Source organism: Sturnus vulgaris, chromosome 6 (assembly GCF_052056855.1).
Source record: "Sturnus vulgaris isolate bStuVul1 chromosome 6, bStuVul1.hap1, whole genome shotgun sequence".
NCBI classification, from domain to species: Eukaryota; Metazoa; Chordata; class Aves; order Passeriformes; family Sturnidae; genus Sturnus; species Sturnus vulgaris.
The window spans coordinates 10091344-10112546 of NC_142248.1; the positions used below are offsets into that span (position 1 = coordinate 10091344).

The window sequence follows — 21203 nt, forward strand, 5'->3', positions numbered from 1 at the left end:
GCCTATGCTGGCCCACGAAGCTGCTGTTCTGCCCACGGTGGGGGGGTTGGCAGCCCTGTCCTGTGGGGCAATACCAGCACAGGACAGGGTCTGTCACCAGCATGGCTGCTGCCAGTTGGAAGGTGCAGGTCCATCCTGGGAGCTTACTGCTGGGGACAGGGGACAGCCCATCCTGTTCTGGGAGCTCATCCTGCACTGGATGACTCCCACACCACCTGTATGGGGCCAGCTCCACTGGAGACTATATCCATACAGATGAGGAATAATATTTCCCCCCATTAACCAGTCAGTCTTGATCTGGGTTTGAACCAAGGCTCCAGCTACTCACAGTACTCCCTGGCTGCTCCTCCCAGGGTGCTGGGAGGTTTCCTCTGAGCCTGCTCCACAAAGAATGTAAAGGGTTGCTCTACAACCTCATCTCCAACTCACCAAGACCCCGGAGGGGTGTGTGGAGGACTAAGACCTGGGACCATTGAGCAGAGGCAGAACAGGGTAAGGTACAGCTCCCAGATCTCTGGAGAAGCCAGGCCTCAAGGTGAGGTAAGCTAATATCAGCTAAAAGAAGGAAGGGAGGAGACCCCACCCCTGGCCCCAGGCATGGGGAGGTTCCCCTGTAACACAGGAAGGCTGCAGCAGCTTGACCTGCAGGCACTGGCTGTTCTTGCAGCTGATGTCTTCCATCTTATCTACAGGCATCCCTTTGGTGGGGGCTGGAGAGGCTGTGCTGCCAACTCCGTTCCCTCGGGCTGGGCTGCGGTGGTGGGCAAGGGGCAGGAGGGAGGCCTTGCACCCTCCCTTCTCCAGTGTGCTGCTTGTACCCCACATCCCCTGTCCCCAGGCATCACAGGCTTCTCTCAGCAGTGAGGTATTTGAGTGCAGCAGCCCCGTATCGCCGTGACAGGTCCTGGTGGAACTCCTCCCGCAGTGTCTGGAGGCAGCCCCGGTACCCGGCACTCAAGCGAAACTTGGAGATGTCGAAGCTGGGGGCATGGGGCATGTGGATCATGAAGGCATTGGGCAGGACCAGCAGCTCATACTCCTGGGGACAGAGCAGCAGCCCTTACCATCAGCAGCTCGGTGGTACCAACATGTCACTGCCCAGCCACGAGCCCCCAACACCCAGGGCCTCCACGGTGCCAGGAGCCCCTCACCCACCTGCGCATCCAGCTCCATGATGTGGGAGACTTTGTTCCAGCCGAAGCCCACGAACCTCTGGTCATACCTGGGGCAGTCTCGCCTCACTACAACGTAAGGCTCAAAGTCTGGCTGCCAAGCCACGCGGTAGGGCACGGTGGCCGTCCGCCATTTGGCATAGTCCGTTGGGGCGTGGCCCTTTGGCCACACGTGGTACCTGTGGGGAGAGATGGAAATGAGACACTGAGACAGTAGAGGATGCAGAGGGTCTGCTACCCTCCCCGAGACAGGGGGTGCATAGCCCCAAGGCACAGGGATACACAGCTGGCTTCTGCTTGGATGGCTACCTTGGATCCCTACCTGAAGGTGTAGAGGGAGCCCATGTCCAGCATGGAGAGCAGCTCTGCTTTGGATTTGGGAAAGGTCAGACGGTAGTGCAGGGTCTCAAAAGCTGGCACAATGAGAGCTGCCTTCCTCTGGGGCAGCTCCAGCTGTTGGATGGAGTTCCTGTGGTAGTGGGAAGAGTGTGAGATCTCCCTGACTGTGAGGCATGGCCACAGCCTCCTTCCTCAGCCCTTCCAGCCTGCCCACCACTCCACGCAGGTATTAATGGGTTTTGAGAATTTGCAGTGGTACCATGCAGGGATAGGAGGACCAGGGCAACTCTCACAATCACAGCTCCTTCCTCATTCACTGGTGTCTGACAAAAGTAAGGGCAGCACCCCAAGGCTGAACACAAAGGAAACTGTTTCTGCATATTGAGAGCTGCTGCTCAGAGCATTTCCTGAAAACTCTGGTGCTGGGGGAACCCAGCAGGTTGAGCAAGAGCCAGCTGGAAAAAGCCTTACCTGAGGTAATCGTAGAGGCCATACATAGGCAGGAAGTCGATGTCCGTCAGGAAGACGTACGGTGTCTGCGTGTTGGCCAAGGCCACGTTGCGCAGGAGGTTGATGGGGTAGAACTGCCCCTCCTTGTAGACAATGTGGTAGGCGACGTTGCGGCGGGCGCTCAGCACCTCCGAGGCCTGGGCGTAGCGCAGGAACTGCTGTGCCTCGGCGTCCGACATGTACAGCGCCAGGCTGATGGGGCCTGCCCAGTGCTTGCAGATGGCCTCCAGCATCTGTAACCTGGGAAGCAGAGGGCACAGCCTGAGCACACACCTGCTCTGTGGCAGCTTCTGAGCCAAACCCAGAACCGGGCACCTCCAAAGAGCCACGTGTCAGTCACACCCGGTTCAGGAGGGAGCAGGAACAACTGATGCTCCCAGCTTGGAGTGTAGTTCTTCACTGCCAAATACTGGCATGAGAATGATGCAATGAGATTCCCTGGTAGCTCCAAAGCTGTGGAGCCTGCCCAGAGGAGTGGAGGTGGGTTCCAGCTTCCCACCAGTCCTACTAGCAAGTACCTGTCCATGGAGAGCTGGGCCACGAGGGTGACATCGGTGGGGTTGGGCAGGGCCAGGAACTCGTACTGCAGGAAGAACAGGTGGATGCGGTGCTGCATGAGGTGCTGCTGGCGGAAGTCATAGCAGGGATCGTCCTCATCCAACTCTTCCAGCGCCTGCTGCAACTGCAACACCATGAAGGTGAGGGAGAGTAGGAACCCCAGGGGAGGTTCTATGAGGTCTCTGCCCACTCTGGGGTTGGGGGCAGAGTCACAGTCAGCCTCACCTGGTCCCTGTGTGGGCTGGGAAGACTGGCACAGCCAAAAAGCTCCCTGCGCAGCAGGTTCCCATCATACTCCAAGAAGGTCAGGTAGAGGTTACGGAAGAACTCCACGTGCTTGTTCTTCACCCGCAGCTTCTTGGGCGAGTTCCAGTGGATCACCTGAGCAGTGGTGGGTCACCCCATGTAAGGGAAGTCAGCAGCACCAGGCTCCCCAAGCCCTCAGACCCCATGCTGACTCCCCTGGACCTCTAGGGCCTGCACTGTCCTTCAGGCCCTCGCCAGTCTCAAAAGCAACAACCCCACCCACCTTGAGATCTGAGAGCTCAGTGTAGCACTGCTCTGAGCGGGTGTGGTCAGAGAGCTGCACATTCCAGAAGCAGGGAAGCCGGTACACCAGGGATGGGTCCTGCTTGATCACAGCATTGAAGATATCCTAGGAGAGAGAAAGTGAGTGCACGGGTGTAAGAGGAAGATCCCCAGTGCCAGCAGTGCTATGGGAATGCAGAAGGACCATCCTGCCCCAGAGCAGGGACAGTTACCTGATCAGCCAGCGAGGTGGAGAGCATGCTCATGAGCTCCCGCTCCGCTGTCAGCCGCCACATCTGCTCCCAGCCCAGGCGACGCAGGCGGTCCAGCAGGAGCAGGATCACCCCTGAGTGCCAGGGAGAGGGCATGGGTCACTGAGAGAACACCCAACCACTACAGAACAGAGGCACAGCTGCCTGCATGCCTTCAGGCCCTGGGACATTCCACTTCTCTATGCCCGCCCACACAACCCTGGGATGCTGAAGCAGTCCTCTTGTGCCCACCACTTTCCTACTTTACCTCAGCCTCTCCCAGTCCCCCTGTGCCAAGTGCCACGTCAGCTGCATGTGCCATGAGGCTGCACCTCCCACCCGGCAGCCCACACTCACCCGTGTTGAAGCCACGTCCCAGGGCTGGCCACGGTTTGTGGTTTTTCCACAGGTTGCCTAAGTACCAGTCACTTTGATTCTCCACCAGCCCAATCACCTGCTTTTCTGAGGAAACAGAGGGACATGGACACAGCTCATCCTGCTGTAGGGTCAGAGAGCCCAAGCAAACCCACTGTGCTGGTGCTGTGGCAGGCAGGCACTGCCACCCTGAGCCCAGCATCCAAGGCCCTGCCAGGGCCTCAGAGGCACCCTGTCCTCACCAGAAAACTTTCCAAAGACAGCCCAGAGCTCAGCAATGTCGGTGGCAAAGGTGATGTCCGTGTCCAAGACAATGACCTTGGAGAGGTTGGAGGGTAGTGCCTTGGTAAGAGTCAGCTTCATCAGCCCATAGATGCCAGAGTAGTGCTTGTTGGGGATCCACGACACCTCTGGCTGCAAGGCAACACACCTCAGGGCTGGGCATGGCTATGCCCTTTCCCTTCCCAGGCAGGACAGCTGCATGTCCTGGCACCCTGTGCAGAGGAGGCCAGCAACAGAAGGGCATGCAGATCTGTGGAGCCAGCCAAGCCTGGAGCATTTCCTCCAGCCACCAGAACCCCCACCTGACCCCAGGGTCTCACTGGGGCACTCGACTCTGCCACAGAGGCACTGCTACTACAAGGCACCTGCCCACCCTGCCAGCACCAGCTTTGTGCTCCTCTCTCACCAGCACCAGCAACAAGCCCAGAAAGAGGAGAGGGTGAGCCAGGGATCAGCAAGAAAAGTCAATCACCCTCTATCCACTCGTCCCTCTCTGCTGTTCTCCTTGCCCCTCTAAGCATTGGCTTGGGACAGGGCAAAGGGAGGGCAAGCACCTGCCTTCAAGTCATCGGCATTGTAGAAGCTGACGTGGACAGAAGGCACCATCCAGGACTGGAAGAGCGTCTGGAGGATCTGGTGGGCCACTGAATCCGTGATGAAGTGAAAGTGGAGGGGGTTTTTCCTGCCAAGGGCAAGCACAGCAACATTTAGCATCATAGCAGAATGAAGAGGGCACAGTCTCCCATCCCTCCTGTGGGACAGACATAAGCTGAGAGGGCAAATGGAAAAAAAAAACCCTCTGGGGGAAACAAACTCCTCTCTGTCCCTCTAAGCAGTGGCACAAGGGGTAGAGAGAGGTTCCAGAGTCCCTCTTCTGCAGCACTGCCCTGCTGCAGCCTGTAGAACCCCAACCAGCAGGCCTCTGGCACAACATCTCCCCATTACCTGTGGAAGAGGATGGATTTCACCAGGGTCACCACGTCCCGGCTCGCATTGTGCCCAGCACACACAATCGCGACGTGAAGGAGCTGCCCAAAGACAAAAGGTGCCTTCTGGAGAACGGACACTCCCTCCTTGCAGGGGCTGTCAGCTCCTCCATGGGAGCACACTACAGGGAGAAGTTTCAAAGCCCAACCTTTCCCATGCAGAAGGAGCCCCAAAGAGAGGTGGGAGTTCCCTAACTCAGAAGTGGGGAGCAGGAGTCATGCTGCCACTCCTCCTGTCTGGTCTCCTTCTCTGAACAAGGAAGACACCCTCACCCACTGAGCATCGTGGAGAGCCAGGATGAGGCCCCAGCATGGCCAGAGCACAGGGAGAGCAGTGTCAGATGAATTGCACATATATCCATGCTCCACAGGGCCCCAGCCTCCCATCTGACATTCCCTATCCACACTGCCAATGTGCTGGTGCCATCACCCACCTCACACTTGTGCACTGTCCGCTGCTTGGGGCAGGCCGTGTGGTTGCTCCTGTTGCCCCCAGGGGGGTCTCTGTCCTCGGCTGAAGCCCCCCACTGCGGGCTGCCATCACTGCCCTCCGCCTGAGCCTGGCCCAGCTGCAGCCGGAGCTGCTGGTTCTCCTGCTCCACCCTGCGCACCCGTGAGGCCAGCGCCTCCCGCTCCACATCCCGGCTCGCCTGCTCGCCCAGACACGGCGGCAGCAGGAGGAAGCGGCCATCTGTGGAAGACACAGGGGAAGGCAAAGGGCATGGGCAAGGCCGGCAGAGCCATAACAGAGATTCCAGCACGCCTCACAAGTGCTCGGCCAACATCTCAGCTCTGCTCTCCTGATCTCCTGGAGATGTCCTCAAGTCAGGTACACCTGCAGTGACTTGCATGGCCAGAGCAACCACGCCAAGGCCTAATCCCCCCTGCCCACCCTCTGTTGTGGACGGTCCCTGGATCTGAGGAGGACGGGAAGGACTCACGCACATTCGAGGCTGCCCACAAAGAGGTAGAGCCAGGAGAGGAGAATGGCCAGGGTCACTGTGGCGAGCAGCAACTTCAGCTTCATGCGCCAGGAGCGCAACATGATGTGCTGGCAGGACATGGGCAACAAGGATCAGGTGGGCAACCCGAGTCCGGCTGGCCCTGGCATCCTAGAGCCTGTGAGGACAAGGGAAAAGAGAGAGGTGTCACCAGCAGCTTGCACCCAGGTGTGCCAACATCTCCCCAGAAGGACGTCCTCCATCACCTACTCCCTCCAGGACAGTACCTGGGCAACTGAAGCAGCGAAACAGACGCCCATTACCTGCCCATGATGGAAATTTACCCCCCCAGACTTGTCCCACCATCCAGACAGGACTGCAGAGCCTGTGGGGGGGATCTCAAACATGGAGGGTAATGGGGATAGGAAGGAAATAGGGTTTCCAAGAGATTTTTACCTCAGCTCTGTGCCTCGCTCCCTGCCATCCCCCGGGCCTAGGGCTGACGGAGGAGAGGAGAGGTAATAATGCTAAGGGGCCCTCCCGAGCCTGCCCGTGGGAGGGGCGCGGTGCCTCCCCCGCCGCCTCGGCTGGAGCGGGGCCAGGCAGGGCCGGGGGGCTCGGGAAACTCCCGCACCCAAGCCCGCCCGCCCACTTCGATGGGAAAACCCCAAACACTTCGGGGGAAGCCGCTCCCCGGCCGCACTGGGACACCTCCTCAGGCCGCCGCGCCTCTGCCAGGCGTGTTGGCCGCTCTCATTGCTCCGCCGCCGGCGGACGCTGCCCCGACGGGCAGAGCCCTGCTCGGCCCCGGGGCCCCGCGGAGCCAGGTGCCCGGGCAGGCCGGGACTCCGCGGGGAAGGAAGGAAGGAGACGCCTGGCTCGCCGCAGCCTGCCCTGGTCCGCACCCCTGCCCGCGGCTCCGCGCCCTCGGCGCAGCAACATCTGGACAACAAAAGCTGCCGTCGGGCTGAATGGGCCGGATTAGGGTCTGCTCCCCCTGCACACAGCCCGCTGGAGCCCATTGATGTGCAGATGCCCATGGGGCCGCGGGGGCTGGAGCCTAGGAGAACACACACCGCCCCCTCGACCCTCCCCGCGGCCCCTGGGGCCGGGTGCAAGCTCCAGCCCGCTGGAGGAATTGCAGATGGATGGCCCCATGCACCCTCAGTGAGGGATAGCCAGGCTCTACAAGGGCAGGGGCATGGCCACGCCAGCCCACTGGAGATACTGAGCTCCCGTGGCAGTAGGCACAGCCCCTAGGGAGAGCTGCACCCCTTTTCATGGCAGAGAAGGGTCTACTGGCATCACAGCTCCCTGCTAGCCAGGCCCGGGCTTGACTTGCTTTGTGCTCTATAGAGCACAGGCACGGCAGGGAAGGGGGAGCTGACACATGGAGCACGCCAGGCCCAGGCACCGCTTCTCTGCCACAGCCACGGGCCATGCTGGACATGGCGAGGTCTCCACATGCTGCTGCCAGCCTGTCTCCCATCCTGCATGCCGAGGTTCACACAAAGTTGGAGGGCTGTTCAGGCCAGGCAGGAGGGGGATGGCAGGGGAGCACGGTGAGGCAAGGCCAGGGAGGTCAGCCAGCACCCAGCATTCAGGGAAGCTGAGGGGCAGGGAAGCAACTTTAGCACAAAGGAGAGAGAAGATGATGGCACACTGCTCCCACTTGCCCCCATGGCCCCTCACTGTAGGAATGGTACCCAGTCCCCAGCCTGCATGTGAACACACTACTAGGGTGGCAATTCTGCGGGACCAGATGGGACCAGCAGCAAGTCACTTTTCAAAACCTCTTCCAGAGGCATGCAAGGATCCATCCATCCCCCACCTCAGAGCACCCCTACCCCTCCTACCACCCCTTGTCCTGCTCCTTACCTGGCTGATTGCCTTCCCCCCAGGCGCTGATTTCCTTACCTGCCTCTCCCCTTGCCTCCTCCTTTCCCGGCGCCTCCCAAGCCGGCTGGCAGCCCAGTGCTGCTGCTCCCTCCCGGGGCTGCCGTTCCCCGTCCTCCCTTTACTCCTCCCTTCTAGATCTGACACTTTCCCCCTCCTCCCTGCTCTCAAACCCAAGCTCCCCCCGCACACCCCGCCGGCCCCCCTTTCAGAGGAAGAAAGAACAAACAAAACAAGAGATTAAATTCGCTTTCTACTCAAGAGCCCCCAGCGCCAGGGGCATAGAGTTGCCCAAAGTAAATTGGGAGGAATCTGTCCTCCTTCCAGCCCCCCTTCCCACTCCCAGGCCTCGATATCCCTCCCACGGAGTGAAAAAAGGAAGCATCAGGATTATCTACCCCCTCCCTAGCACCTGCCTCCTCCTTTATTGGGGCAGGTGCAGAAGACTTTGTCCTCACTGAGAGATCTTTGGGGGCTTCAGGATGGTGGCAGAGCCCACCTGTTCTCCCCATGACTGGCAAAGAGCAGCTCCACAGCCTACCTGGGATGCAAATATGGCGAGAGTGGGATGCAGACCTTGTTGCTACCCAGAGCAAAGAGATATTGGCCACCGTCAGAGCACTTGCCCATCAGCTGAGCAGAGTGCAAGCCCCACAGTGGATCTGAAAGGGAAAGAACTGCTCCCCTGCTGTCTCATCCTTGTTCTGGCCCAGAGGAGCAGGGCACACTGAAAGGGTGCAGTGTTCAAGCAGACCTGTCCAGCGCCCCAGGAGTCAGCAGGATGGTGGAAGGAGGAGCAGGAGGCCGGGGCTGGGAATGCTAACTATGCAGAGAGAGGCTCTACCTGCAGCTCCCCCCTCGCTCCTCGCCGGCCCCGGGGCTGGGCAGAGGCGGCAGCCCTGGCCCGGGGCTGGAGCAGGAGGAGAAGCCCCTGCCGGGGGTGTCCAGTGCCGCGGGCGGCTGGAGGGGGCTGGGTGAGCTGGGAGGAGGCCGGGAGCGGCAGCAGGCAGAGGGCTGGGATACGGAGCAGTGCTTGCACAGCACTCGGCTGCAAAGTGAATTACCCCCACCCCAGAGCCCCGGGCGAGGCGCGGCTTGCCCCGGCCTGCCCGCACATCCACAGCAGCACCCAGGTGGCTGCCCTGGGAGGCACAGTTACCTCCCTCCCAGGAGCTCGGGCAGCTCCTGCTCGGCCTTGCAGAGCCCCGGAACGACAGGCACTGGCTCCTCAGCAGCGCCCTTCAGCCCAGCCCTGCCCGGCAGGGAGAGGAAACGCCCGGGCTGCCCTGCTGCTGCTCTGAGCCGGCGGCTCCCCAGCCGTCCCGGGGCACATGCTCAGCTCCCGGAGCCCTCCTGCCCTGCCCCAGGTACTCATCGTGTGCTCCAGCTGAGGCAGTGGCCACGCAGGGCTTACCCATGCTTTGGGAGCAGTCCAGACCTCCTGCAGCCCACTGCCAACAGCACCCGCTCCAGCAGAGGAAACCAACTCATGCTCCAGCTGACCTCCACAGCCTCTCCACACGCTTGTCCTGGACACCATACCTTGTTTGCTCCCAGCGCCAAGAGCGAGTGCTTTGAGACACAGCCACGCTCTCTCCGGCCAGGGCAGGAACAGGTAGGGGAGCACAGGCATGGCGGGGGCATTTTTAGGGTGTTCATGGGGGTGAAGATGGCAAGCCAGAAGGCAGCTACACAGCCTCTCCTCCTCTGTGAAACATTAGAGGCACAGCAAGCAGAGGGCAAGGCTGGAAACAGCTCCTTGGCAAGGGGCACAGTGGTGCCAGCAGCCATGGCACAGCACGTAAAGCTCCCGGCTCTGGCCGTCCCTGCAGTCATGGCACGGGGCCTCTCCGCCCTCCCTCCTCAGTCTCCTTGCTCACCAGACAAGCACAGCCAGCAGTAAGACGAGAGGTTTCCCAATACTGCCTGCTTCCAACCCCAGCGCGGGTGCAGGGCAGAAATGCTGTTCACAGCAGGTTATCCTCCCTCCCCCACATTCTTCCCAGGAGCAAGCAGCTCCTACTTCAGCAAGCATCAGGGGACACAGCCACTGGAACAGAAAAAGGCACCCCTGTCCCCCCTCTAGCTAGAAGAAGCTGACAATGGATACCCGGGAAGGGGCAGGCAGGACCCAGGCAGGTCTTGTCTCATGCCTGGGACACCCTGCCTCCATTGACAACAGGGCAATGGCCAGAGGACAGGGAATGTCACACCAGCAGAGCTGGGCAGCTGCACAAACACCAGTGCATGCTCACACCAACCTCTGAGGCGTGGGCAGGAGCCCAAAGCTGGCTGTATGCCGGCCACCCTTCCACGCACAAGCAACCATCATTCCTGGGAAAGTGCAGCCACTTTGCTTGCCCCAGGCTCCCCCTGAGAGCTGCCCATGTGCTGGCACTCCATTCCTCCAAGATCCACTCTTGCAGGAAATCTCCTTTTCTTTTTAGGCCCCATTGCTCAGCCTGAATGGCCTTCGCTCTCTACGGCTCAGTAATAATCAGGTGAGCAGTTAATGTTTAGGGAAAGCTGGCAGTGGAAATTTTGCCATCACACTACCTTGTTTCCCCCAGCCCTGCAGGCATAGAGGGGAGCATTTCTGTTTTCCCACAACATCACATTTGGCAGTAAGGCCCATGACAGGGTGGGTTTCTTAGCCTGTTGTCTCTTTTAGAGTTAATGTGTACCTGCAGAGGGATGCTGAGGCACAACTACACTGTCTGTGGGTACCAAGCCAGGAGCCTGAAGGGACACAAGGACAGCCCCAGGCTTGCTGCCACCTCTACTGCCTCCCCCACAAGCATTACGAGTGAAGAGGTAGCCTGACTGTTCCTGGTAAAGAGCTGCAGAGCAGCCAGGACAGGAGTGATTTCATGGAGCTATAGTGCCTGTTGTCTTACCTAGCTGCAGGTGACAGATTTCAGGTGCAAATTCTTCTCCAGATCTCATTGTGGAACAGTGACAGTTTAGCTGAGCTGCTTGACTGCCTCAGTAGAAGCCCAACACAACAGCTTCCCAGGTTTGCAGAAGGTGAGAAAGGGCCCGGAAGCTGTGACAAGGACTGCACAGCCAGACTGGCAACTCAGAAAAGGCACCACACTTTGAAGAGAGGCAAATGGGGACAATTGCTTCTGCTCTTACAAAGAGATGGGAGGGGACAGGCTGGTTCCTCATTCAGCAGATCACCTGCTGAATGTGTACAGCAGCACCCATCTGACAAAGTACCTTATGATTCAGGGTCACCTCCCTGTCCTGCTCCCCAGGTCTGTAATTCTGCGGCTTGAGGGGGGGCTGTGCCAGCCAGCAGATACCACACAGGCAGTGCAGAGCAGGATAGCTGCAGGAATTTACAGAGGCGGAATGGAATTTGGCCAGGAGAGCAGGATTAAAACCCCATGCTCCGGATTACCATGCTGTCCCTCCCTCCCCAGTCTTATGATAAGCAAACCTTAAGTGAGAGGTTCACCTTTGTGTTTCCCTGGAAAGAGCAGCCTCTGGCAAAACAGCCACCATGTTCTCGAGGTGGGATCCAGCAGCACCCATAGAGTTGGATACCAACACATGCTGTAAAAGGAGGAAGCATCCTCATCTCCCCACTGGCTCTGCACACCACCAAGCTGCTGAGAAAATCCCGGAAAGGATCCTCCTGGGACAACAGGCAGCTGTGCCTCAGTTACAGCTCATTCTCAAACATCAAGCTCTTCTCAGGCCCATAAGATTACCACACACACAGTTCTGCCGCTCTGAGTTCAGTTTTTTGTTCTGCAGAGGTCACATTAAAAAGCCATCTTCTCCTCCTCTGGCAGAACCACAGCACTCGGGGAAGAGCTAAAAGTCTCTGAAGGGTGTTGGAGCTCCAAGCTTCTCTGCTAAAGCAGAGACTTGTCACCAGACTGTTGCCTTGTTTCCAGAGGAAACCAGCAAGCTCAGGCTGGGTCTGACACAGGAATGCCTTGCTGCTTACCTCTTCATGTCTAAAACCCAGGAATGTATCAGGGGAGCAGCTCCGCTTGGCAGGGACTCCGATCACAAGGCCCTGCTAGACACAGTCTGCTTTCTCAGACTCAGTCTCCCTGCCCACAGCCAGGCACTAGGTTCAGCTGCCCAGCAGAGCCTCAGCCACAAAGGGCATGCAGGGCACACGTGGGGACAGCAGTGCCACAGCACCATGTGCAAGCCTGGTGTAGGAGGCTTAAGCCTACCAGACATGCTGCGGTGCTTACAAGCTGGGCAGCTGCATTTTGCCACAACTCTCAGGCAAAGTAAAGGGGGCCCACCCAGACAGCAACACAGTCCCCTAGTGCTCTCACTCCTCTTAAGCCCAAGAAGAAGCTGGAAGGACCCCCAGGAAGCTCATAGAGGAGGTGTTCAATAGACTGCTTCCAGCTTTACCTTCCTGGACTACAAGTCGTTTGATACTAAGGGGATACTCAGCAGGTGAAGTATCAACACTGACTGGTCTTTTTCGGGGCCTGGCGAAGCTCAAGCCTAACTGAGGGCAGACACAGAGGTCACAGAGTCCTGAATCAAATCTCCTCCACACGCCTCCCTGCCCTGCCCAGCACGGCTTGGCACAGGAGGGACCAGGCCTGGGCACGGTGCAGGAGGACCCCAACTGCCTCTTGAAACAGGAGCAGCAAGAGGGGCTGATCTCCAGCTCCCTTCCTCTCTGATGGAATTAGGTTTTTACTATCTGCATTTTGCTGATGTCTGTGCTGCAGCTAATGGCCAGCTCTGAATCCATTAACTTCCCCATGTCCTGGTCTCCGGATGTGCTATGGGCATCAATATCTGTTCACCCTGCCATTTCCTGACACTTTCACTGCTGTGGCTTGCAACAGTTCCTGGGGCCAGAGCTGAGCAGGGTCAGCAGCCAGGAACTCCAGCTTTTATCCAAGTCAGCCTGCAGCAAGCCCTCCACCAGTTCCAGCTCTGCCATCAGCTCAGCTGGAACACCCAGCAGGCAAGGGCTGGGAATTCATCCTGTGTGGTACTGACACCCCGAGTTTCCAGCTAGCAGTGCCCATGGGTAGGGACTAACCCCACATCCTCCTGCTCCCTTGAAATGCTCCTGAACATCCTGCAGCAGGTGGTGCTCCCTGGTGGGACAAGGGAGACCATATCCCAGCACAACAGGCCAAACCTACCCCCTACTCATGCTTGTGAGTCTGCATCACCTCAGGCAAAATTAATTAGGTTAATTACAGCAAAAAAGGAGACAAAGGGACTCCAACAACCCCATGTTGGCACTCTACCTGGAAAAGCTCACAAGAGGTAGGACACCATCCACCTCTGAGGAGGTGCCAGGGGCATGGCTGTGAGCCAGGCTGTCAGGTGCCTGCTGTGCATTGTTACCAGCAGAACTGGATAAGTGTTTTTGGCTGAATAGTTATTGATTGAAAATTGCAGTTTCCAGACAGCTCAGAGATATTTGCTCCTTCACTACAAGTTTTGGACAAGAACAAAATGCTTTGTTTTCCAAGCAAAAAAGTCTCATTTTGCATTTTTTTTTAATTGAGCTGCACTACATTTAAAAGAAAAGATAAAGAGTCTCTCAAATTTGTCTGTGTTGAGTTTCTCTCCCTCCAGCTTTTCATTTTGGGCACTAAATCAAGCAATTAATTATTTGTCCAGCTCTGGTTTCCAGACAAGCTGAGAGGATCATGAGCCAAAAGGCTGGAACAGCTCTGCCCAAGCAGCAGTGCTGAGGAGGGTGTTGATTTTTTTTTTCTTTTTTTTTTTTTGTGCTGCTGCAAGCTCCTTTCAGGCCTTAGCTCGAGCTCCCTTGGGGTTAGCAAACACTCCCTGGGGCGAGGAGAGCATTCCCTGTGCAAGGAATGGCAGGTACCCCACCACAAGGGATCCACCTGCCCAGCGGGCAGCTGTTCAGGACACACAAGGTCACTTTGGAGGACATGCTAGGAGCAGGGCTTCCCAGCACAGAATCAAAGAATATCCCGAATTGGAAGGGACCCACAAGGATCATCAAGTCCAACTCCCAGCTCAGCACAGGACAACCTCAGAAATCACACCATGTGCCTGAGAGCATTGTCCATAAGCTTCTTGAACTCTGTCAGGCTTGTTGCTGTGACCACTTCCCTGGGGAGCCTGTTCCAGTGCACAACCACCCTCTGGGTTTTTCCTAATAACCAACCTAATCCTCTGCTGATACAGCTTCATGCCATTGCCATGTTCCCTCACTAGTCCCACTAGTATTGGTCACTGGAGCAACTCTTCCAAATTCTCTCAATGCCAAACTAGTCCAGCAGGCAGTGACACAAGGCACTGGGTGACAAAGAAAGGCCATCCCCCTCCTCTGCATGAAAAGCAGCTGAGCTCACGGATGCAGCCTGGCACCTCTTCCACAAGGGACTAGCCCAAACTGGGAGCTGTGCTCAAGCAGCCACTCCTATATCTTCCCTGTCCAAAGCTATTCCTGGCACCAATGCCCTCAGTGCCCAAGCGAGGCTGAAAGCAGAGCTCGTCCACACAGGAATGGAACAAGTGCACTATAAATAGCAAACCAGAATGGCTCGGGGCAGGCTCTAAAAAACCCAAGCAGCAATAGTGCCATCCACTCAGGGTGCCCTGGGCATTTTGTAAGACCAGAAGTGATTCTGAGCTACAGAGAATCTTGCACATTGCCAAGAGGCTCTGACAACACTGCAGAGGAAGAACTGCTGTCCAGGCTAAGACACAAAACTTACCTGCAAAGAAAACATATAGGGCATCTTGCAAACTGGAAATGAGGTAGTGACTGATGGGGGCAAAAAAAAGGAGGGGGAAGTGGAACCCAGAGGGGAGGCAGTTCCCAAAGCCAGGCAGTGGAAAGGAGAATACTCCCAACATCCAAACACATTACTAGCCCTCCTCCCCCTTCCTGCTGCTCCTTGTATTCCTGTCCCTGGGGCTTCTCACACTGCTGAGCTAAACCTTGAACTTGCACACCAAAGGACAAAGGCAGGGAAGAAACAGCATAGCTCAACCAAGCAGCAGATGAGTGGCTGAGGACAAAAGCTCATGTCTTCTGCAATCCACAGCAACCTCTGTGCAGTGCCCAGCTGCACCAGGAGAGGCATAAGAGTTCAGACCATCCTGTGATCAGGTCTTCCAGGATGCTTCCAGGAAGAGTCTTACCCTTCCCACCAGACTCATCCTCACTACTTCCTCTTCCCTCCTGGTGCCTCCATCTGGATCCACAAACACTCCACCTTCCTCTTCTCACTGACACTGTATGTCCTATAAAGGGATCTCAGCCCTACCCAGATGAGAATACGACCAGCCTCCTGCAGCCCTGCCAGGCACCAGCCTCCCACTCTTGGGAGGGAGCCCTGCTCTTTCAGCAGTGCTGCAGCACTTGGGCATACCCTGGGGATAAGAGCACAGAAGAGACGCTTGGGAAACCAAGAGAGGGGTGTATGCACAGGGAAGGCACACACCTGAACCAAATCACCCAGCAAATAAACACACAAGAACACACACAAAGGGAAGCAGTTGCTTCCTCTGTCAGAAAGGTTATTTTGTCAGAATAGGAAGACAGCACCCAAAAAAAACAAAAGAAAAACACCAAAGCCCTGCTTTATTGCTCCTGGAGCACCAAAACCAGAGAGGACACAAAAAGCAAAGATAGCCAGTGCTGACTACAAACCCACCTTGAGAATTCTGTAAACCCACAGCTGGCTTTGGGTTCTTTGCTTTTCCCCCATGGCTCTCCTGTCACCCCTTGCCCTTCCTCCTCAGCATAGCAAGCAGGAAGAGAGGTAAAACTCTCAAGTTTGGCCAAGTTTCCACTCAGGGAACAGAAGCTTGATAACAGGCTGGACAGGATGTGAGCACCCATTGAGGAAGAGGATTAGTAACCCCTTAATCTGCACATTTTGGAGTCTAAGCACTTTGCTCTGCTCTTTAATTAAACCATGGAGTGCAAGGATTGCCAGAAGGTAGAGAACAAGGAGGAAGAAGAAAAGGAAGGAAGACGCTGTGGCTAAAAGGCTGTTACTTGTGGCTTAAATGCAAGGAGGAGGAAGTTACTAGCAGGGATGTATTTCACCTCAAGAGCTTTATACCGGGGCTGTTGAACATCCTATTGCCTTCCCTGATCCAATCTATGGGAGGGCCAGAGGCAGGATGAAGGGCAAACTGCGTGATGGCCTGGGGATGACAAACGAGGGAGCAAGATCTATCAGACTGGACAAAGCTTCAAAGCTTTACCTGTGGCAGCTTTGTCTGGCTGGCCATGACTCCCCTCCCAAGTCTCCTGCCTCCTGGGAAACAATATGAGCACCAGAGCACGTTTGTCTCCACTTCACACACCTGTCTGCACAAAAGGGCCTTGTTCCAGCACTTATCTGGCTCCAAGATGGGGAGGGGCCAGTGCCTCACTGCCCTGGCACCCAGACAGGAGTTCAGCTCCATGTCGGGCTTCTTTGGATCTGCCTGGCAGGGGAAAATTTCCTGACACAGGTAAAGAGGGAAACCTTTTACCACAGCCCAAGACAAACAAAGCAGTTCAAATAATGCTCTGGTTCCCTCAAGCCGTGCTCAGGCACACGTGCCCCTGCAGAGTAGGCAGCAAGCCTGAGGCTCCAGAAGCTACCTGGTCAGTGGGGAGAGGAGCCCCAGAGCACAGCACAGGGAGAAAGGCAGCTGGTGCCAGAGCTGGAATAGAGTGCCAAGGAATGGTCTCACCTCCTGAAATACTTTGCCACCAGCTCTGCCCCACCAGACCTAGGCAGGGGGGGTGCATGTGTGCAGGGGCAGCCTGTCACTCCAGTGTTCCTCTCTTCCCTCACTCCTATTCTTTGGAATTCCTCTCCTCTGTTTGCTTTGTTTCAGACCTCAATGAACAGGAAGAAAAGGAAAGGAGCCTTGACAAATCCGATCAAGGCATAGACATGCTGAGGCTCCCTCCTGCTGGCATGCCATGCCCTACACTAATGAGGGGCAGGCAGAAAGAGGTGGCCACTGAGAACAGTGGCCCCAAAGAAATGCTTGATGTAACAGACAGAGGGAAAAGAAGCTGCTAGGACAGAACAATGCTAGCACAAGCTCCCAGTCTTCAAAAGGGGGTCTTCCCATTTTCCCTGGCCCAGAGAGCTTCTTCCAGTTCCTCCAGTCCAGGTCCCAGTGACTTACTGCCCACTACACAAGAAATAAGCAATAGACCATAGTACTGTTTGGGGAGAAGGATCCAGACACACACACTCAGGTGAACAGCCACAGAGATGGGATCACACTTCTTTCAAAGGATTGCTGTGGAGAATCTGGTCCTTCTCTCCAGAAAACTAGGCTATGAGGGCTTACAAGTGCCAGTGTTGTCTCCAGAGACTCCCACAGGTCCCAAATACCCACAGAGCCAAGTCCTTCTGCCATGCAATTATCCCATTTAGAAGCACTAAAGCAGCAAGGGAGCAACCCCATGTAAACCACCTACTTAACATACGTGATAACTAACCTTTGAAGGCTGCCAATGTTGCAGGAGTGGCTAGGAACAGCTGGAGAAGTTGGCACGGCCTGGTGGAGCCTGTGAGGACCCCCCTCTAACCAAGGATTCTCAGCTTGAAGGGCAGATAAGACATCTCAGCTGTACTTGAGAGTTTTGGAGCTTGCTGTCACCTGAAACCCAAAAGACAGTCACGTGAAGAGCTACTGCATAAGAGAGCTCTGAGGACAGGCCCCTGCACATCTGAGAGGCATACATAAGAGCACCCAACACCTTGGTCCTGTCCCTATCCTCCAGCCTGTCACAAAGCCTAGCTCAGTCTCATCCAAGGTCACTCAGACAGTCCAGGGGAGAATGACTATCTGCATGCTGCATATTCCCAGTCCCAGTTCACTGCACTGTCCTTGGCATGTTCCCCACCCACGCGAGGAGAGCTGCACATGTGTCCCCAGAATTGCTGGCAAAGCCACAGCCACCATGTTCTATCTCAACACGTGAGTCCTCACACCAATCCTTCAGCAGGATCAGGAGCTGGGGGAGGGATGCAAGTTGTCTGGCCCCCTCCCAAACACGATAGCAGCAGCAAGTATCTAACTTGTGAGGCAATAAAGGGATTAACTATCTGTCCAGTAACCTGAGCCCCCATGACATGCCCTGGGCAGCCCCATAATGGCACTTAAGAGAGTCTATCCAAATAGATGTACAGGGAGAGAGAAGGAGTAAAGGCAGAGGAGAGAGAAAGCAAGCAAAAAATACCGCACATGCAACTTATGCTGAAGAGAGCACAGCAGTCTGCATATGTTACTCCTCCTCAGAGGAAATCCTCTTCCTCTGCTGGTATCTTGACAGTGCACCCCTTTCCTCCAGCTCCCACAGAGTTGGGCACACACATTCCACAACTGCAGGATGAAATGCATAAGCCCTTTTCCCAGCAGGCTAGAAGGATTCTTAGCTCCTTATCAGGAGAAAGCCCAAAAACAGAAGCACAGACATACTAATATGCTGGGGAAAAGGAACTGGAGAAGAATTTGGAATTAGCAGGTAAAAACCTACTAAAAGCATGTATCTGGTCTAGCCCACCTGTTTTAAAAGCCCAAACAGAGAAACAGGTGTGCAGTGTGCTGTATTCCTGCACCCCTCTAGCCACAGCAAACCTCAGGCCAGCCTGGCACAGCACAATATGACAGAAGGGAGGCGACATCAATCCCAACAACGGCTGGAAATAAAAAATAGTAACAACAGCTGCTACCTGAACAGTGAAATACAGCAATTCTAAGTGTGAAGTACAGCACTGCACTGCTCAGCAAAACCCTTCTTCAGCAACAAGGCCCAACAAAACTTCTGCTTTATGAGTCTCCCTCAGATTCTGGCTACAAGGTGGCAGCCAGTGAGAGGAGACATGTATGGACCTTACGGCACATGTCAGTAGACAGGTAGTAGATGCTCCTCCAGCATCCCCACTCTGCTTGTCCTGATCAGCCAGCTCCCACCTCAGACCAAAGGGGTCTAAGAGGGGAAACTCAGAGATGGATACCTCTGGAGCAGTAGGAACACGATACCAACCAGATTTCCAAACCTCCCATGGCATACACCCCACAGCCCTGGCCCAGGGGCTACCAGAGCTTTGTATTTCCAGGGAACAGTTCAGCAGGTAAGAGCCAAGTCCCTCCACCTGGGCTAGGAAGCAGAAGATGCTGGCAGCAATACTTTGTACTTTCAAAAGCAAAGAGCTCGAAAAGCAAAGGTCCCTTCAGCAGAGATAATACTGCGTGGGGAGACTTGGATATGAGTCTGTCACACGGCAGCACTGTCCACTGGGATCCACCACAGCATCACTGGTACAGCAGAGTTCCCATTTGCACATGGCAGAAGCCTCATCTCCAGGATGGAGCCACATCATACAGCCACAACCCAGCCACCAGCAGTTATTTACACAGCACCACACACAGGATCTGCAAGATCTGCAGCGTGGTGGGACCAATCTCAAGGTCTGCTGCCTTCTCCAGGTAGGGTCAGGGGAGCTTAGGGTGATGCTGGGGGATAGAAAGGTCAGAAACCACAAGCAGTTACCCCTCACACACCCAAAAGCAGTTGCAGTGCCCTCTCCCTCAGAGCCCAGCTGCATCTCTCCCTTGGAGTGTTTCCATCAGCTCAGGCCACCAGAGAACTACGTGTCCAAAAGATTTTTCCAACTGCATCACATGGTTATTAAAAGACATGGCCTCTCCCTTTCAGCCTTTGGCACAGGCAGATTTGAGTATTACAGGAGAGACTGCACATTGCTAATGAATCTGGGAAGAGAGTTATCCAAGTAACAATCTGTGGCTCTAAATGGCTTTCTGGAAAAGGCATCTGGAGGCAGGAGGCAGTCAGTATCTCGCAGCAGGGCTCTGCACACATTGCCAGACATGTTATTCCTCCCGGGAAGCCAAAAAGAGTCTTTCTCCAGAGATGCCAAATCTGAGCTAAGCTGGGAAGGGCAGGGGCACCCTGACAGAGAACAGCAACAAAATGCCTCCAAGTCAAAACACACATTGAAAGGCCCCTTAAGCTTGTTTGACCCGGGTTTCCCTTCCTGTCAGACTACTGCTTCAAGTAACAGACCTGTCAGCAACACTTCAGGAACTTAGGTACCACACTGCCAGCTTCCCCTGCCAGCCATTGCCTTTCCAGACCCCAGGAGGCCTTTCCAGGATAGAAGTACAAGCTGCCACCACGAAAATTGCCATGCTCAGAGCATGGTGTGCTTCATTGCCCTTGTCTCCTCATTTGGACAGAGATTTGGAGCTCTCTTGAAAGGTGTTGGCCTCCAGTGGGATATCATGAGTGAACAAGGCCTTCCATTCTAGGTAGGGTTCATGTAAGAGGGACTAAAATACTCCCTGGACATGCCTCCATCTACAGGTTATCTGGAGCAAGTCATAATTTATTCCTGGCTATCCCAAAGTATTGGCTGAGCTCATCCAGAAGCAAAGAAAATACATAGCCAGACCATGGTGTGAGAGCTGAGAAGGGCAGGAAGGGCTGCCCTAAAGAGACAGGGCCAGAAAGGCCATCTCATTCTTCACCACAACTGCTCACTTTCACTTTCAGCTTCAAAAAGATCCACATCCTCAACCTCACACTGCCAGGCTACTTCCCTTCTGGCAGGGGAAGGTCAGCAGGAAGACAAGGCTGGGGAGAATATCCACTTCCCACCCCAACTACCCATCTCCCAAGATACAGACAAACATCAATATACTTGAGTGCATCCTTCCACATCCTGGTCCCCAGCTCCAACCCTGGCAGATTCTGTACAAAAACATCCCCACCCTGGCACTCTGAAAGATGTGTTTTGAGGCTTACTTAGGATGAACTGCCTTATACCTGTGGCAGTACAGTGCCTGGAGTCAGGCTTCCCAGAAATGGCATGGTCTTGTGGATCTGAGCAAAGAGCAAAACACTGGCAGAAATGCAAGCTGGACTTCAGCACTGTACCCACAGATGGGCTGGCAGAATGTTTGCTTTTTTTTTTTTGTTTGCTTCTTTTCTTACCATTAGTGCTGAGCCTGCACCCGTCAGCATCAGAACATTGGAACTATCTGGCCTCGGTTACAGCCAGTGGATTTCCAGTAAGCACAAGCCCTCAGCACCCAGACTGACAGTAAGCACTAAGGAAAGAGTTGCTCTGAGATCATTCTGGGCACAGTCAAGAGAGAAATCAGTCCCTAAACCCAGTCTTTCACCTCCTGCTGCCACACACACCATGGGCACCATAAGCCAAGGCAATCTAAGTCTTGCTCAGTCTCATGGACTTGCTGCTGCCCTGAGAAGCCGCCCATCCTACAGTGCTTGCAACATATTTACCATAAAAAGGCAGCATGATGCTATTCGAACTGTCCTCCAAACTCACTTGCTGCAAGCAGATGAACAGAAGGGGACATGAC

General features: G+C 55.5%; 1 protein-coding gene across 1 annotated transcript; it reads right to left on the minus strand.

Moving 5' to 3' along the window:
* Nucleotides 1-706: 706 nt before the first annotated feature.
* On the minus strand, nucleotides 707-17430 carry LARGE2 (LARGE xylosyl- and glucuronyltransferase 2). Its single transcript, XM_088166911.1, has 15 exons — nucleotides 17290-17430; nucleotides 5947-6120; nucleotides 5436-5692; nucleotides 4961-5043; nucleotides 4570-4697; nucleotides 3976-4143; nucleotides 3716-3820; nucleotides 3341-3453; nucleotides 3109-3234; nucleotides 2805-2960; nucleotides 2540-2703; nucleotides 1983-2261; nucleotides 1495-1641; nucleotides 1156-1351; nucleotides 707-1039 (listed from the first exon to the last, which is right to left on the minus strand). Exons 2-15 carry the CDS (start codon nucleotides 6062-6064, stop codon nucleotides 842-844), a joined length of 2238 nt encoding a protein of 745 aa, XP_088023037.1. The 5' UTR covers nucleotides 6065-6120; nucleotides 17290-17430; the 3' UTR covers nucleotides 707-841.
* Nucleotides 17431-21203: the final 3773 nt, after the last annotated feature.

Excerpts from the sequence above, each read along its gene's own strand:
- LARGE2 (XM_088166911.1), bottom strand. The coding sequence starts at position 6,064 with ATGTCCTGCCAGCACATCATGTTGCGCTCCTGGCGCATGAAGCTGAAG. Across the intron at positions 3,235-3,340 it reads CCACCTCGCTGGCTGATCAG|GATATCTTCAATGCTGTGAT; the intron begins GTAACTGTCCCT and ends TCTCTCTCCTAG. Across the intron at positions 2,262-2,539 it reads GCCCAGCTCTCCATGGACAG|GTTACAGATGCTGGAGGCCA; the intron begins GTACTTGCTAGT and ends TCTGCTTCCCAG.